The sequence below is a fragment of the Oryza sativa genome, chromosome 11, assembly GCF_034140825.1.
Source record: "Oryza sativa Japonica Group chromosome 11, ASM3414082v1".
Lineage (NCBI taxonomy): Eukaryota > Viridiplantae > Streptophyta > Magnoliopsida > Poales > Poaceae > Oryza > Oryza sativa.
In genome coordinates this window covers 5026649-5044918 of record NC_089045.1, presented here as the reverse complement: position 1 = coordinate 5044918, position 18270 = coordinate 5026649, and the positions used below count along the sequence as shown (strand labels likewise).

General features: G+C 49.0%; 2 protein-coding genes across 2 annotated transcripts; both read left to right on the top strand.

Annotated features, from left to right (window-relative positions):
* Positions 1-2479: 2479 nt before the first annotated feature.
* Positions 2480-3934, top strand: LOC136353975 (uncharacterized). The gene is made up of 2 exons (XM_066305424.1): positions 2480-3431; positions 3684-3934. Exons 1-2 carry the CDS (start codon positions 2480-2482, stop codon positions 3932-3934), a joined length of 1203 nt encoding a protein of 400 aa, XP_066161521.1.
* A 10257-nt stretch (positions 3935-14191) lies between these two features.
* LOC4350002 (protein disulfide isomerase-like 1-1) lies at positions 14192-18008 on the top strand. The gene is made up of 11 exons (NM_001404451.1): positions 14192-14459; positions 15099-15129; positions 15235-15522; positions 15626-15814; positions 15956-16081; positions 16372-16509; positions 16592-16711; positions 16822-16939; positions 17130-17242; positions 17355-17572; positions 17652-18008. The coding sequence occupies exons 1-10, from the start codon at positions 14257-14259 to the stop codon at positions 17565-17567; spliced, it is 1539 nt and encodes a 512-aa protein (NP_001391380.1). The 5' UTR covers positions 14192-14256; the 3' UTR covers positions 17568-17572; positions 17652-18008.
* The last annotated feature ends 262 nt before the right edge of the window (positions 18009-18270 follow it).

The window sequence follows — 18270 nt, the reverse complement described above, 5'->3', positions numbered from 1 at the left end:
AATTTGAGGGGGTGTTTAGATCCAGGGGTGTAAAGTTTTGGCGTGTCACATTGAGTATTATATAGGGTGTGAGACGAATTTATTAAGCCTAATAAATCCGTTATTAGCAAATGTTTACTGTAGCACCACATTGTCAAATAATGTAGTAATTAGGATAAAAAGATTCATCTCGCAAATTAGTCGCAATCTGTGCAATTAGTTATTATTTTAGCATATATTTAATATTTCATGTATGTTGTCAGGGTTACGGGTTAGGTATACCCTTTACCTTTCGATATACGTCACATATCGATATGGCATGTCTGCGCGTATATGGACATTCTCCGCATAACTAAGGAAATCCTTCACGGAGTTTACAGATGAAAAGAATCCTACTCGGACAAGACTGGGTCGTCAATGTATCGTGTAGGTTTCGATGTCTCCGAGTTCTACTTGGAAACCACCTGACCTGCGATATAAAAGGGACCCCCTGGAGGACCTAAGGCATCGAATCTCGGAGCCAACACAACCCCCACAGCCTACGAAGTCGGAGCCTGCAGGAGCCAAATCGCCGGGAGATCTAGTCGAACCAACTCGATTACGATCCCGTCGGTTTCATCGAGTTCCATCGTACCCTTTGTAACCTGTGTTTTCCATCATATAATCTCATATCAACTGGATTAGGGCTATTACCTATCAAGGGGCCTGAACCAGTATAATCCTCGTTCTCTGTTTGCTTGATGTCGTATTACATAGATCCTTGTACCAACGTACCCCAATACCCTCTATATCCGGTCTACGGGTATCACTCGTCGACAGTGGCGCGCCAGGTAGGGGGACTTGGTGCTCAAGGTTCTACTACTATGTCATCCAGTTTCGTTGACAACGGCGTCAACACCAACCTCCACCAGGGATTTCCTACTTCAACAATGCTGGTGTGGACTCAAGTCGGCGAAATCGTCTTCCCGGTTTATACCACGATGCCGATCTCAGCTGGTCCATCAATGACCGGAAATGAGAACGCAGTGGATACAACCCAGGACGACTCCCTGTCGAAGGATCCTCCCGCCGAAGCGGAGAACAGAACATTGACGACATCCGAGCTCGAGAAGGATTCTAATGCGGCCAAACCTTGTCGTTCAGACAAGAGCCACGAGCCGACGAGAATAACTTCCGAAGCGACAAGGTCCTGGTGTCCTATCCACAAAACCAGGAAACACACTTTGCACGCCTGTTGGGTTTTTCTCAACGTCCGCGCCGAAATTCGCGCCTGCAAAGAGCGTGGAATTCAGCGTATTTCTCCAACCTGTGATGTCTATTGTCCTATTCACAAGACAAAGAATCACGACCTCTCAAGCTGCAAGGTCTTTCTCAGCGCCACGATGACGTCATCCCCTAAGGTCCAGCAGTTAGGCATATCCCTTAGAGATGAAGACAAGGAACAAGGAACGACGCTGGTTTCAGATCGATTCGTTGGCATAATCGACATCAGTTCACCCGAACCATCAGTCCTGCATCTACTCGAGGACTATGGCTCATCAAAGCGAGTACGCCGCGCGAGGTATTAGCTATCGACGGGACCAGCACGTCAGCACACGCTAATGCGGAAGCACAAAATCAAGTGGCTACACCGGCCTAGCACATCAGGACCATCAACGCAATACTGAGGGAGACCCCTTACGATCCCGTTCTAAACGATGATCTCGCACAGTGGACAGAACAGCTACGGGAATCAGTAACCAACCTCAGCAACGCGTTCGAAGAAGCCGCTGATGCAGCACACCCGGAATAGCCACCAACTGGCGGTGCCAATGGCGAAAATCCCGAATAGTGGGAGTCACCCCATCGAGCTACCCCTCCACCTCGCGGCACCGGCGATCTCCGTGACCACCTCAATGGCCGCTGAGAGGCACGACGCACACGAGACAACGGGGATCGCTCCCGGCATCGCGTCTCTTCACGACATCGCGATAATGAAAGACGGGAGGGCCGCTCGAGCGAAGACCGAGACCGTGTTAATCGCCACGATCGCCACGATCACGATGATTGCGAGAGGCGGACGCAGGGTGACACTGGTCAAGGACACCGCCATAATGACGAGGACGACGGAGATCGACGCCGGGACAACAACCGAGGGCGGCGAAAGGATTCTCGAGAACCTAGCCGACGTCCTCGTAATCCTACACCGGAACCAAGCGATCCATCGTCATCGTCGTCTTCTTCTTCATCCTCATCATCAGACAGACATCCATGAAGGACACACGATCGCCGACAACCCACCGCCCCCAGCGCTGGGTGTAGAGCTTTCAGTCGTTCCCTGCGTGATGTCCAATGGCCTGAGAGATTCCGACCCGGAGCAATAGAGAAGTACGATGGGAGCACCGACCCAGAAGAGTTCCTTCAAGTCTACTCCACAGTACTCTACGCCGCCAGAGCAGACGACAATGCATTGGCGAATTATTTACCAACTGCGTTAAAAGGCTCTGCACGTTCATGGCTGATGCATCTCCCGCCCTACTCGATCTCTTCGTGTGCAGACCTGTGCCAGCAGTTCATTGCCAACTTCCAAGGAACTTACAAGCGCCACGCGATCGAAGACGACCTACATGCGTTGACACAGAACTCGGGTGAATCCTTGAGGGAATATGTTCGGCGCTTCAACGAGTGCAGAAATACAATCCCCGAAATCACCGATGCTTCTGTAATTTGCGCCTTCAAGTCTGGTGTCAGAGATCGCTATACTACCCAGGAGTTGGTGACAAGACGCATCACAACTACTCGGAGATTGTTCGAGATTGTTGAGCGATGCGCCCACGCAGATGATGCACTGAGACGCAAGAACGATAAGCCGAAGACCGGGGGAGAGAAGAAACCAGCCACGGACGCACCTGAGTCAAGCAAGAAGAAAAATCGCAAAAGTGGGAAAATGAAAGCTCAAGCGGAAGTTCTCGCAGCAGAATACGCGAACCCTCCCAAGCGCCCAGACCCACAAGGTAGCGACACGAAGAAAGCATGGTGCCCCATACACAAGATAGACAGACATTCTTTGGAAGATTGCCTTGTTTTCAAAAAGTCGCTCGAGAAGCACATGGCATTTGAAAAAGGCAAGCGAGTACGCGTGGTCGAGAAGGATGCGGAGGTGGCTCCTCAGGAATCGGACACAGCATATCCAGACTCTAACCTCCACGTTTCACACATTTTCGGAGGTTCCACAGCGTACTCCTCAAAGCGAGAATACAAGAAAGTGGAACGTGAAGTCTGTTCGACATGGCAGGGGGCTGCACACAAGATGAAGTGGTCTGAACAGAAGATAGAATTTTCAGAAGAAGACCATCCCAAGACTGCCGTCATCCCAGGACGCTATCCGATCGTGGTCGAACCCACTATTCGGAACATCAAGGTTGCGTGGGTTCTCATCGACGGTGGTAGCTCAATCAACCTTCTCTTCGCCAGTGCTTTGGACGCGATGGGAATTTCGCGAAGCGAGTTGACACCCACCGATCAATCCTTCCATGGAATTACTCCCCAATCCTCGTCCAAACCATTGGGCAAAATTACGTTGCCTGTGACTTTCGGCCAAGCAAACAACTTCCGAATGGAGCAGATCACCTTTGATGTCGCTGAATTCGATACAGCGTATAATGCCATCATCGGGAGAACTGCACTTGCGAAGTTCATGGCCACATCCCACTACGCGTATCAAGTGCTCAAGATGCCGGGACCGAAGGGAACAATCACTATTCAAGGGAACACAAAGCTGGCGGTACAATGCGACAAGTGGAGCCTCGACATGGTCGAGCAAATGCCCAGCCCACCCGCCACAACTGAGCCACCCAAGAAAGTGAGCAAGACAAACAAGACGCCGAAACCGGACGGCGCGATCAAGACCGTTCCACTCTCTAGTGCCAACCCTGACAAGACCGTCAAGATCGGGGCAACACTAAGCGAGAAATAGGAATTCGTGCTCATCACCTTCCTCCGCGACAATGCTGACGTGTTCGCTTGGCAACCGTCCGACATGCCGAGGGTCCCCAGGGAGGTGATTGAGCACAAACTCATGGTGCGACCCGATGCCAAGCCAGTAAAGCAAAAACTGCGAAGATTTGCACCAGACCAAAAACAAGCCATACGAGAAGAGCTCGACAAACTTCTCAAAGCTGGCTTCATCAGAGAGGTACTTCATCCAGAGTGGCTAGCCAATCCAGTCATGGTGCGGAAGGCCAACGAGAAATGGAGAATGTGCGTCGATTTCACCGACCTCAACAAGGCGTGTCCCAAAGATCACTTCCCTCTTCCTCGAATAGATCAACTGGTGGACTCAACAGCCGGCTGTGAGCTGTTGAGCTTCCTCGACGCTTACTCTGGCTACCACCGAATCAGCATGGCGAAAGAGGACGGAGAGAAGACAGCATTCATCACGCCGTTCGGGGTGTTTTGCTATGTTAAGATGCCATTCAGACTGATAACCGCAGGGAATACTTTCTAGCGCACGGTCCAGGGCGCACTTAGCGACCAACTCGGCAACAATGTCGAGGCATACGTCGACGACATTGTTGTCAAGACCAAGACAAGCGACTCATTGATTGACGATCTGCGGGAAACGTTCGACAACCTCCGACGATATCGCCTCATGCTCAATCCAGAGAAGTGCACGTTCGGAGTACCGTCGGGCAAGCTACTCGGTTTCCTCGTCTCTGGCAGAGGAATAGAAGCAAATCCCGAGAAGATCAAGGCAATCGAGAACAAGAAGTCGCCCACAAGACTCAAGGAAGTACAAAAGCTAACCGGATGCATGGTAGCACTAAGCAGGTTCGTCGCTAGGATGGGAGAACGAGGACAACCCTTCTTCGCTCTGCTGAAGAAGCAAGACAAATTTGTATGGACACAAGAAGCCGAAGAGGCATTCGTTGCACTCAAGCGCTACCTATCAAACCCCCTGTACTTGTTGCTCCCCAACCTAATGAAGAATTATTCCTCTATATTGCCACCACGCCATATTCCGTTAGCACCGTCATTGTTGTCGAGAGAGAGAAAGTACAACGACCAGTCTACTACGTTAGTAAAGCTCTCCATGACGTAAAGACAAGATATCCACATATCCAAAAGCTGCTTTACGCGGTAATCATGACATCAAGAAAGCTACGCCACTACTTTCAAGCCCACAGAGTCACAGTTGTCTCCTCCTTCCATCTCGGTGAAGTTGTGAGAAACAAAGACGTTGTCGGCCGCATTGCGAAATGGGTAGTCGAGCTAAGCCAGTTTGATGTCCACTTTGTGCCACGAACAGCCATCAAGTCCCAGGTACTCGCCGACTTCGCAGCTGATTGGACTATGCCTGATAACAAATCAGACAACCAAATCGACAACGAAACGTGGACAATGGCGTTCGATGGTGCACTCAACAGCCAAGGAGCAGGGGCAGGATTCATCTTGACATCTCCTTCCGGAGACCAATTCAAGCACGCAATCCACCTCAACTTCAGAGCGACCAATAACACAGCCGAATATGAAGGACTACTCGCCGGGATAAGAGCTGCAGCCGCACTTGGGGTCAAGCGACTGATCGTGAAAGGGGACTCCGAGCTAGTCGCGAACCAGGTGCACAAAGATTATAAATGCTCTAACCCCGAGTTATCCAAGTATCTCGCAGAAGTCAGGAAGCTGGAGAAAAGGTTCGATGGGATCGAGGTCCGACACGTATACTGCAAGGACAACATCGAGCCAGATGACCTAGCATGATGTGCGTCCAGACGAGAACCACTCGAGCCTGGCACTTTTCTGGACATCCTGACAAAGCCATCAGTGAAAGAGGTTAGCGGCGAAGTCAGCCCAGCCGCCCCCAACATTAGCTCGGAGGCCACAGAGGCAGAACACGCCGTCGCCGATATCGAGACCACAGACGACTGGCGCACCCCACTGATCAAATTCATCAACAGCGAAGAGTTGCCCGAGGACGACGCAGAGGCCGAGAAAATAACCCGTAAAGCAAAAATCTGCTGCATGATTGGCAACGATCTATACAAGAAAGCGCCAAACGGGGTACTTCTCAAATGCGTCTCGTCCGACGACGGCAGACACCTCCTCCTTGATATACATGAAGGCATCTGTGGGTCACACGCCGCTGGTCGGACATTGGTCGGGAAAGCATTTCGGCAAGGGTTTTTCTGGCCAACCGCCATCAAAGATGCATGCGACATGGTCCAGCGGTGTGAAGCCTGTCAATTCCACAGTAAACACACAAAGCTACCCGCGCAAGCGCTCTAGACTATCCCTCTTACTTGGCCGTTCTCGTGCTGGGGGCTAGATATACTCGGGCCATTCCCACGAGGACAGGGCGGCTACAGGTTCCTATTCGTGGCGATCGACAAATTCACTAAATGGATCGAAGCAGTACCCACGGGGGAAATCAAGGCCGACAACGCCATCAAATTCATCAAGGGGATATTTTGCAGATACGGACTACCGCACCGCATCATAACTGACAACGGCTCCCAGTTCATCAGCGCCGATTTCCATGATTACTGCATCGGACTGGGAGTCTAGATATGCTTCGCCTCGGTCTCTCACCCTCAAAGCAACGGACAAGTCGAGAGGGCAAACGACATAGTACTACAAGGGATCAAGACCCGCGTCTACGACAGATTCATGTCACATGACAAAAAATGGGTCGAAGAACTCCCATCAGTACTATGGGCCGTACGCACCACACCGACAACGTCTAACAAGGAAACACCCTTCTTCCTCATGTACGGCTCCGAGGCCATGCTCCCCAGCGAGCTACGACATCAGAGTACACGAGTACAGAAGTATTCCGACGAGGATCAGGAGGAATAGCGAAACGTCGATGTGAATCTACTCGAGGAACATCGCGAACGAGTTGCCGTCCGAGTAGCCAGTTACCAACAGGCTCTCCGCCGCTACCACGAGGAGCGCATCCGAGCACGCATACTTTCAATCGGCGACTATGTCCTCCGACGGGTTCAATGCCAAGTAGGGCGAAACAAGCTCTCACCCAAATGGGAAGGACCTTACACGATCACACAAGTTTTGCGGCCAGGCGCATTAAAAATTGCAGACGGTGATGGTCGCGAGTTGGCAAACTCTTGGAATATTGACCAACTACGTAAATTCTATGTATGAGTCAATGTCATCCACACCTGTAAGACACCTTACAGTATCAATGGAGCCTATTTTTAGGCGCATATTACAATCAAAGTGTTCCTACCCGATGATCCCTTACCCAGATGTGTTGACAGAAAACACGAGGCCTGGGAGATCTGCTTAACTCCAGTGTAGGTCCAAAGCTCGCCTTCGGGTGTACTAGCGTGCCAGTTGATTTGATCCCGTAATCAACAAGAAATAAAGGCAAAGAAACCGTGGTTAAATCTATAAATGATAGCCGATCGGCTAGGTGCCGATGACATAACATTTATCTTTGAGCCGATGTCATATGTGAATCGATCGGCAGTTGTAAATAGACAATAAAGAACTAAATCTATTCGATCGGCTGTAGATATTTCCAATATATAGTTCTTATATCGATATATACTTAAATCGAGTGATTGGGATAGATCGGTCGCCATGCCGAGACAGTATAAATCACTTAGATCGAAATATATATTAATAACAGGGCTATATATGTTTATAGCATAGCCGATCAGATAGATCTAGCATGTATCGGCTAATACTCCAATACTACTCTATATCAGGATATTAAAACAGACATAATATATTAAACAAAGGACTAATATACTTAGATACAGCAATATCTTGACATAAAGGACAGATTTAATATGTCAATGAAGCATATAGAGCAAATATAGTTAGATCAGATAAGATCGGCTGAAACTCCGATGCTACCCTAATTGGCAACCAGAAGGCATGTTAGAGATTGATATTCTAAGCACGACTTAATAGATCAAACTCGACTGATGCAACATTAAGTATGAAAAGAAGAACAATATCTAGACAATCAAGTCGCTGGAAGTTTCATAGAGTGGTGGATACCTTATATAATCTAAGTCAACATCGATATCTAACCTAATCGGCTACCCTCTACAGACAGATGTTAGCCGATTGTAGATTAGATAGCGGTATTGCCGGAGATTATGTAAGATATATGATAACTCGATGAATTACATAAACGAGATCAGAGTGTCATAAAGATGGAAGCACTAATCCCGAGAATACAAGCCGTCATAACAAGTTTTACCTCTCGTTGAAGATCGAAACCGATGCAGCTCAACCTGAAAGCAAGAACTCATCGAAACAAAACTAAAGCAAAAGGGTGGCGATGCGCCGAAATTGTATTGAACGTGTGTGTGTGTTAAAAGTTACATAGGGCTCGGGTCTATTTATACCCGAGAATCACAAGATATGTCCATAACAGACACGACTACTATCTTATCAAACTCTAGGATACCACAAGTCTTTGCGGCAGACTTTTGCCCAATCGTATCTCTAAGGAGATTACATAAAACACCCTAATTAATAGATACAATTGACTTCTCAGGACTCTATCCATGTGCGGCAATCACCTTGAAGCACCTCAATCCAACCCGATATCATACATCAAGCTGCATTGTCGGAATCGGCTGTATCGGCTTACCTAGTCCGACTCAGACCTAGCCGATGCCAATCGCATCCGATTTGGACTCCAGCCGATTCCTGCTTTGTTTCCGAACTCAATCTCTGCCTCCGACTTTGCTTCGATCTAATCTTCTTTCCTGATGCCGATGTTACCAAATTTGGTTGTTAACAAGATGACACCTAGCGTTGAAACCTATCCCCATGTCCCTTTACGTCATCTTGAGAAGGCCTCCGATGAACCTAAGGGATCTTCTACTGGGGACGCCCAGAGCCGATAAGGCCTTGTCAGATCCTGTAGAGACGAAAGACCATGTAAGACCTGGTCGTGTAAGAGTTCTCGCCGTGCGTATTAACCAAGCCGCGTAATCGGAAATTCACTTTCCAACTTCACGGCTGGGGGCTAGGATCAGTGCTTATTCAACCAAGGCAGGTCAAAGGTCCAAGAGGCTTATCCTCCGAGAAAAATCCTCCGATGACAAGGCTGGGGGCTAGAGAGAGTGTACGACTCAAACGACTAACTAAAGTCGTGAACTGAGAACACACCCTTACACACGATATCCAGAGTAAGAAGGATTTGTTAAGATAGATTTCTTTTCTATTTCACAAAATACCCCTTACAATTTTACACAAGTTCAAAGCTATATTACACTTTTCCCTAAGATATCCATCACAGGGTACAAAGACTACCAAGAAGGCCAACTCCAGTCCATAGACTAGAAGACCTTCTCCGCCAACGGCGCCATCGACTTTGCCAGGTGGTCTATCTCCGCCGTAGTTCTCCGAGAACGAGCAAAACCTTCATGGAGAAACTCGAGGTCCTGTCGCGGACGATGATCTCGTAGGCAAGCCAACACGTGCCCTCCGGCATATCGGCTCGATCGACGACATTCCTGCTTCAAGGCTTCGTCAATGCGTTTGCCGACGCCTTCGAGCTGAGTACAGGCCCCATTCAGCCACGAGATGTATCCGGCCGCCGACTCCTCAGGATCTCCACGGGGTACTCGGAGCTCTCTACAAACCTTGGCCATGGACGTGCAGCAACTCTTCAAGTACAAGTTGAACCATACCTCACAACCTCAGAGCGTTTCCACAGCTTGCTCTTTCTTTACTTCCAGCATAGTTCTCTCGAGCTCCGCTACTTCAAATTTCATCTTCCAATATTGGATACGACGATCTTGGCCAGCAAGCGCACTCTCGAGATCTGTTCAATATGGAAACGACTAAGTCAAGCTGCACTCCTCTTTCGAGAACACGGTTGATCAAGTCGGAGGAGCAAAAAGGGATGAAGAGACCACTAACCTAAGGAAGTCATCGCCATCCCCATTCTCGCGGGTAAAATCTGATCTACATCGTCCGGCGACGCGTGTGGCTCAAACGCAAGAGCCGGAATGATCGCTGGCGACTCAGGCTGCCCACGCTGCTGGACATCCTCGACATCAACATCTCTACAAGGGACAAAAAAAGTACTCAAGATCAAAATGCTAAAGCAAACTAAGGTGATGACTGCACGCACAAAGGCGGTTGGAGCCAATTGGAGTTTTATACAGCATGTCTAAGGAGTACAAGAGAGTCAAAATCCTACTCTTCAAAAAGGGGGAGAACAGACTCCCCCAGATCACCGACTTCTTCCATCACATCCTTATGCGCGTCGCTAGCCGCCCCCTATTCCAAGATCTCCCGCAGATCGAGTTCAGGGTGCGCCAGCCTCACACACGCAAGGACGTGGCATGCCCCGGTGTAGTTCCCGTTGGACGTCTCCTCTCCGATCCTGGCCGCATGCTTGGAGGGAATCTCCTCCATCGCCGCCGCCAGCTCCGCAAGAGAAGACGTCAGCGAGAACTCATTGGGATTCGCGGGGATGGTAGACTTGATACCGCATTCCCCGGCGAGCTGGTGCAGACCAGTATAGGTGACCCGCAACGAGCCACGGATTTCCGATAAGTTGTTCTCGAGCTCCGACATACGGTGCTCGAGCCCCTGCCGTTGTCGCTCATTCCCGGCCACCAGTTTCCTCATCTTCTTGAGGTCCTCACGAGCCTCCGCCAAGTCGTGTGCCAGCCGGTCGGCGCGCTCGTTCGCCGACGACGACGCCGCCGCCGCTCTCACCTCCATGATCTCGCGGCCAATGCCGCGAGCACCAGCCTCGAGGAGGCGCCACATCTCAACCTGGAGCTCCTCCCAGGTGAGGACGGCAGCCGGCGAACCATGACCAGCCACGAGATCGCTGGCTGGGCCGCTTGGTGTCGCCTCGTGGCTCCCGGGCACGACCACGACATCCGTCGAGGCTACAGCAGGAGACGCGCTGGAAGTCCCTCCAGACCCGTCCTGCGCCGCCTTCGCCCGCGCCGCCCTACAAGAAGGCTGTGGTTCAGACAAAGTTCGACGAAATCACGAAACCTCAAATTCATTCACTCACTTCTCGCCGAGTGTCACAAGCCGCTGCCGTCGTGGAGGCAGGGGAGACGCGTCCAAGGCTTGGAGTACAATCGATATGATGTGGGGTGGAAGTATTCTGACTACGTGATCAAATGACAGGAGAACTTACCGAGGGGGTAGGTGCCTTTCGACGATGTCCGATTACAGAGGAGAATTTCCTCCCCTTTTTTGGAACGTCGCCACCACTTGTTGTGGCAGCGACAGCAGCAGCATCGGACGCCTCCTTGGCGACCTTCTCTTTTAGTGACACCGCCACCTGATGGTCCATGAGCGGCCCGATGATATCAGTCAGAGGGAGAGCCTACGCTTTATGAAGTCATAAGGCGATCCCGGAAGAAAAACACAGAAGGCCTACTGAGTACACTTACATTGATGGCAGCGTCGCGTTCGGCCGCCCCCTTCTCGCAAAGGAGAACGGGGACATTGCTCGCCATCGTTGGGCCACTGATCATCACCTGGCCGACACGACGTCCCACGGCTTCGCTGCTCAGACCTGTGAATCGAGAACCAAAGTTCGATAAGTCAGGAGGAACGCGCACACAAGCAAGTCAGGGTAAATGCAAGAAAGATACCCCGAGGAGAAACCTGGGTCGTGTCCTCCGGTCCAGAATAGTCAAAGGCTAGATGGGCTCGAGCCTGGAGCGACTGGATCCGTCTACCAACGAAGTCAGCAGCGACTTCATACCCCGACAAACCTCGTACTCGGAGATCGTCGATAACATCGATGAAGGACTGAAGGGAAGGGGTCAAGGTGGGCTTTGCGGTCCAAGACGAAATCTTGTCTGGTTGTTCCTCAGGAACAACAAAGACAGGATCCGAATTTTCTATCTGAAGATAGAACCACCTCGTCCGCCATTTGCTATGAGAGGAAGGGCACTGGAAGGGGATATAACGCGACTTCAGGCCATCCCGGAGTCGGAATCCGACGCATCCAGATACCCTGTTGGACTACATCCAACGCAACTCGTAGTAGAAGCGAAAGAGATCAAGAAAAGGCTCTACCCCAATGTAGGCCTCACAAAGATGCAAAAAAATACTAAGGAAGGCAATAGAATTGGGGTTCAAATGGAGCAAAGAAAGACCGTAGAAGTTCAAAACCAAGAGAAGAAATTCAGAAGGCGGAGGGAGAAAACCGCAGAGAATGTAGTCCTCGATCGCAACCATGCGACCTAGGACAAGCTGGGGTTCAGTACCTCCTTCTTCTCTCTCCATGGTCCCACGACCGGGAGGGGCGCCATCCTCCTGTAGCTTATTCAGCGACGCGCTGGTGGAGGAGGACTTGCCGAGATCCATCGCTGACTGGAGATCGCCGGAGAAAGGACTGAGATTGATGAGCTAGGGTTTTGCGGGAGCGGAAAAGACGAGAAGCGCTTGGAGGTTGGAGGGTTTCTTCACAACAGGCAGACTTCAAAATGGATCCCCAAAACTCTCTTAAATAAACGCACTTCCGACGGTGCAAATTTCAAGGAAAGGAGAGAGATGACCGCCGGAAATTTCTTGGTCCGTTACGCGCGGCAGTCTTTCTCACTTCAGTTTAAATTCGCTCATGACCGTTGGGCTTCACATGGTGTTCTCGGCTATGTCCTGTCTCCACAGTTCTCACACCGAGAACAACAACAGCCTCGACACCAGAAGTCGCGATTGGTTACACGAGTTCATTTAAGCAGAAGTCGGGGGCTACTGTCAAGGTTACGGGTTAGGTATACCCTTTACCCTTCGATATACGTCACATATCGATATGGCATGTCTGCGCGTATATGGACATTCTGCGCATAACTAAGTAAATCCTTCACGGAGTTTACAGATGGAAAGAATCCTACTCGGACAGACTGGGTCGTCAATGTATCGTGTAGGGTCCGATGTCTCCGAGTTCTACTTGGAAACCGCCTGACCTGCGATATAAAAGGGACCCCCTGGAGGACCTAAGGCATCGAATCTCGGAGCCAACACAACCCCCACAGCCTACGAAGTCGGAGCCTGCAGGAGCCAAATCGCCGGGAGATCTAGTCGAACCAACTCGATTACGATCCCGTCGGTTTCATCGAGTTCCATCGTTCCCTTTATAACCTGTCTTTTCCATCATATAATCCCATATCAACTGGATTAGGGCTATTATCTATCAAGGGGTCTGAACCAGTATAATCCTCGTTCTCTGTTTGCTTGATGTCGTATTACGTAGATCCTTGTACCAACGTACCCCAATACCCTCTATATTCGGTCTACGAGTATCACTCGTGGACATATGTGTTTAAACGTTTGATGTGATATGGTGTAAAATTTTGAGGTGGGATGCGAAATAAATTCGCCCATCGCCGGATCTGCCATCTGTGACTATAAATGTCTCTCGAAACAATAAAATGTGTCTCTTATCTATATGACCGTGAACGTGAACACATTCTCGTGATCGACAAGTTTAAAATAAGTCGCAGCAAAAAAAACAGTCATCGATTTGAAAAAAAGAAAAAGAAAAACAGTAGCCATCCGATCGGGACCACCCGGTGAAACGTGGCGGAGTTCAACAGTGCCACGTCACCACTGCCGCAACGCAAACGAGCTCGATCCAGCGCCGCGTCAGCAATCACGCGCGACACGAGGCCAATATTAGAATTATTTTACTACACAGCTTTTATCGTATCCGAGAGCAGTAAAAACGCCGCCTAATTTACCCGGATCCGGATTTTGGAAGCGTGTGCGTTGCGTGGCGCTGGTGGGGGCGCGGAGCAAATCAGGGCTCCGGGACATGTCATAGAGCTGACGTGGCGCCCTCCCATTGGCCGAGGGCTGTACAGGTACGTGTACGTAGTCGGGGCGCGCGGTGACGTGGCGTTGGCCGTCGTTAATTCCCCTGCCTTTTTTGAAGTCACAGGATTGGATTTATCCCTCGGGACCACCCCACTTTCGCCCCCCTAATTCCACTTAATTACACATCACTCCTCATCAGGGGCATATTAGTAATTTATTACCTCTAGTTTTAGCACATCTCAGCCTCGTGGAGGGATGATTTGACGATGATAAGTACAGGGGGTTCATCGCAAATGTTACCTGTAAATATCTCGTGACTCCGGTGCGCCGCGTCCACGAGGGAGTCCGCGGGGTGGGGCCCGGTGGGCAGTTTCAGGGTCGATGTGGACTTGGTCCACGTGATCCGGTAAACCCCCCCCTCGCGTACTCCGCCCTATTAAAACCCGTGTGAGAAGCGTGTCGTCTCAGGGAAAAATTCCGAAAGCCACCCACACTCTCCGTCTCCTCCTCATGGCGATCTCGAAGGCTTGGATCTCGCTGCTGCTCGCGCTCGCCGTGGTGCTGTCGGCGCCGGCGGCGAGGGCGGAGGAGGCGGCGGCTGCGGAGGAGGGGGGCGATGCGGCGGCGGAGGCCGTGCTGACGCTTGACGCGGACGGCTTCGATGAGGCCGTCGCCAAGCACCCGTTCATGGTCGTCGAGTTCTACGCCCCGTGGTGAGTGTGCTCTGCTCTGCTCTGCTACGGCCCCCCTGTTGATGAGCTGTGCGTGTTGGGTTAGATCTCGCGAGGTGGGTTTTTGGGGGGGGGGGGGATTTAGATCGCGAGGTTTGGGGAGGGTTTAGGACTTCAGTTCAGATGCGGGAATTGGGGAAGCTGGCGATGCGTGTGAGGCTCGGTGTTTGCCGAATTGATGCGTTTGTTGGTCTCGATCTTGGTGATCCAGTCTTAGATTCGGATAGGATTCGCCGATTCGATTGTGCGTGGACCTGTGACTGCGGATGAGCCGATTCTGTAAATTGTAGTAGATTTACCTTGTTTGTGATGTGTATGCCTGGTCTCCTAGTCAGATTTCAGTGGTTTAGATTGAGTGAGTTGGTTACTTGGTTTTTCGAGTTATAAGGTGTCTGTATCAGGGTTGCAACTGAGAATTTCGGGTGTTCTTTCACTTACACAGGTTTTAAATCCAGATAGCTTTGTAGTCTTGGTTCAATTATTCACTATTATTTTGTTTTTGTACTTCAATGTTGATTCTTTATGAAATTATGCTTGTGCATCGTGCTATTGTGTTATCTGAATCAAAATTTAACCAATGCTTGTTCTAAATGTGTCTAATTGGATAAACCCTATTCGCAGGTGTGGACACTGCAAGAAGCTCGCTCCAGAGGTATGCTTCTGTACAGTTGGATCACTTCCTTAACAGCACATTTTCACATTTTGGATTAAATGGTTTGATCCCATGTATTAATTTTCTTTGCTTGATCTGTTTCAGTATGAGAAAGCTGCACAAGAGCTAAGCAAGCACGATCCACCGATTGTTCTTGCCAAGGTTGATGCCAACGACGAGAAGAACAAGCCTCTTGCTACCAAGTATGAGATCCAGGGTTTCCCGACACTCAAGATATTCAGGAACCAGGGCAAGAACATTCAGGAATACAAGGGCCCGAGGGAGGCTGAGGGCATTGTTGAATACTTGAAGAAGCAGGTTGGTCCTGCTTCCAAGGAGATCAAGTCACCAGAAGACGCAACCAACCTTATTGATGACAAGAAAATCTACATTGTAAGACCTCGATTCAATATGACACATTCTCCAACTTATATTTTCTGTTCCGACTGTTCATGCTTTAAAATTGACTGCTGACTTGAATGAGCAATTGAAATAGGTTGGAATCTTCTCAGAATTAAGTGGCACTGAGTATACAAACTTCATAGAGGTTGCTGAGAAGCTGAGATCTGATTATGACTTTGGCCACACCTTGCATGCCAACCACCTTCCACGCGGTGATGCTGCAGTTGAGAGACCATTGGTTAGGCTATTCAAGCCCTTTGATGAGCTTGTTGTTGACAGCAAGGTATATAACTCCTCAAATATCAAACTTCATTGTTTTAACTATTCATTTGGCCACTATGTTTCCTACAACTTGTCACAGCCTTTATTGGCTGGCATTATTTTGGTTAATTGTCAATAATGTGTTGTTTGCATATCTCTTCAGGATTTTGATGTTACTGCTTTGGAGAAGTTCATTGATGCTAGCAGCACCCCTAAAGTTGTTACTTTTGACAAGAACCCTGACAACCATCCTTACCTTCTGAAATTTTTCCAAAGCTCAGCTGCCAAGGTAAGCGCTTGGCATTCCTTGCTCTCTGAAAAGCTCCATTCTTTTAATAACAGCTGGCAGTAGTTGATTGATACTGTATATTAATAGTCAATTTAAATGTTTATTTCTCGTGTTTCAAATAGACTTTGCTTAGACTGTAATATCTGATACCCTTCTCCATTCATATATTTGCAAGTTCTCACTATTAAACGCAGTGATTCAAATATTGTTCTTTAATACTCCGTATATCATTATGCCAGTAATTTGCAGTTGTTGATGACTGACACTAAACGTTACCAAATTATATGCAGGCTATGCTATTTTTGAACTTCTCCACTGGACCGTTTGAGTCTTTCAAGTCAGTTTATTATGGTGCTGCTGAGGAGTTCAAGGACAAGGAAATTAAGTTCCTCATTGGTGACATTGAGGCCAGTCAAGGTGCCTTCCAGGTTTGTTACCTCACTTTCTTATAATTTTTTTCAAACAATTATTAATGTACTTGATGCTAACTTTAAATCTGTCACTGTACAGTACTTTGGGCTGAGGGAGGATCAGGTACCACTCATCATCATCCAGGATGGTGAGTCCAAGAAATTTTTGAAGGCACACGTTGAGCCTGACCAAATTGTTTCTTGGTTGAAGGAATACTTTGTAAGTAGTCTTTTATACTTGTAAAATATAATTGTGATTATTTGTTACTATTTATGTAATTTTAGGATATTTGTTTACCTGCACAATGCTCACAAAACCTCTATTTTTAGGATGGTAAATTGTCTCCATTCAGGAAGTCTGAACCTATTCCTGAGGTCAACGACGAGCCTGTTAAGGTTGTGGTCGCTGATAACGTCCATGATTTTGTCTTCAAGTCTGGCAAAAACGGTACATACTGTTGTCCCCCGTAATCTTTTCAGTGAGATGATTTTTAGTTCTTATATTAGTATTGTGAGCGACTGATTCCTCCCTGGTCAAAAGCAAGTTTGCTATTTTTTTGTAGCTTCTTCAATTATCAGTGCTGGCAAAGCCTCTATTTGATTTGCAGCTCTCATTTATTTGCTGTTTTCTGTTTCAGTCCTTGTTGAATTCTATGCACCATGGTGCGGACACTGCAAGAAGCTGGCTCCAATCTTGGATGAGGCAGCTACGACGCTTAAAAGCGACAAGGATGTTGTCATCGCTAAGATGGTAATTTCCTTTCTATCTGGGTGGTGCCATTAGTTTTGAGTGCATTATTCATCCATTCTTTCCTATCACAAGTACAGTTCATCTAACTACTATTTTGCTACCTTGTATGCAGGATGCAACTGCGAACGATGTGCCAAGCGAGTTCGATGTGCAAGGTTACCCCACCCTGTACTTCGTCACCCCCAGTGGAAAGATGGTTCCCTATGAAAGCGGCAGGACAGCCGACGAGATCGTCGACTTCATTAAGAAGAACAAGGAAACCGCTGGTCAGGCGAAGGAGAAGGCAGAGTCGGCCCCAGCCGAGCCTCTCAAGGATGAGCTCTAAACAAGGTTTGTACACTGATCGCCTGAGCAGTGAGCATCCTTTTCACCACAATATTACTATTCTTAAACTGTTATTGATGTGCAGTGAGTAGGAGAGGGCATGGATGCTTGTGGCTGTAGACATGGAGGAGACGGGACCTGACGGCTAACATGTTTGACAGCTCCAACGCCAGATTTTGCCAAGGTTCTGAAAGACGGTGAGATGGAGAGTAGTGAGAGTGGGGGAAATAGTTGATGTTTCGGCATGTCTGTCCCATTGAGAAATACTGTACAATCAACCCGTGGTACCTAGTTAATTTTACCCATGCAAAAGTGATAGTCGGTAGAGAAGTGGTTCTGGACAAGTTGAATAAAGCTGCCTCGGTCGCATCACATCTGCTTGTTTTGTTTGGTTTATGCTGATCTAATAACGGTGATGAATCGTGGCTGTTAGTTATTCTAATGCTTACTTTGGCTCCCCGTTCCTAGTGAGGGAGTGAAAAGTGCCTAGGTGGAGAGGAATCTCCGAGCTAGCATGTGGAGGCTGAACTCCACGTCTTTGCATTGTAAATGGCCTAATAGCTCTCTGACAACTTGAGGGCGTGCGGCATGCGGGAGAACGCCGTGGCCGCGTTGTGGAGACCGTGGCTTTGCCGCGTTGCGGTTCCCCCTCACCCCTCCGAGGGGCAAATGTTGATTTTCGCAAACATCTGAATATAAACGGG

What these genes read in the sequence shown, in the direction of transcription:
- LOC136353975 (XM_066305424.1), top strand. Translation starts at nt 2,480, where the DNA reads ATGCATCTCCCGCCCTACTCGATCTCTTCGTGTGCAGACCTGTGCCAG. An exon ending in AATCAACCTTCTCTTCGCCA is followed by an intron (nt 3,432 to 3,683) that starts GTGCTTTGGACG and finishes ACGCGTATCAAG; the next exon opens with TGCTCAAGATGCCGGGACCG.
- LOC4350002 (NM_001404451.1), top strand. Translation starts at nt 14,257, where the DNA reads ATGGCGATCTCGAAGGCTTGGATCTCGCTGCTGCTCGCGCTCGCCGTG. An exon ending in GCAAGAAGCTCGCTCCAGAG is followed by an intron (nt 15,130 to 15,234) that starts GTATGCTTCTGT and finishes GATCTGTTTCAG; the next exon opens with TATGAGAAAGCTGCACAAGA. An exon ending in TCCAAAGCTCAGCTGCCAAG is followed by an intron (nt 16,082 to 16,371) that starts GTAAGCGCTTGG and finishes AATTATATGCAG; the next exon opens with GCTATGCTATTTTTGAACTT.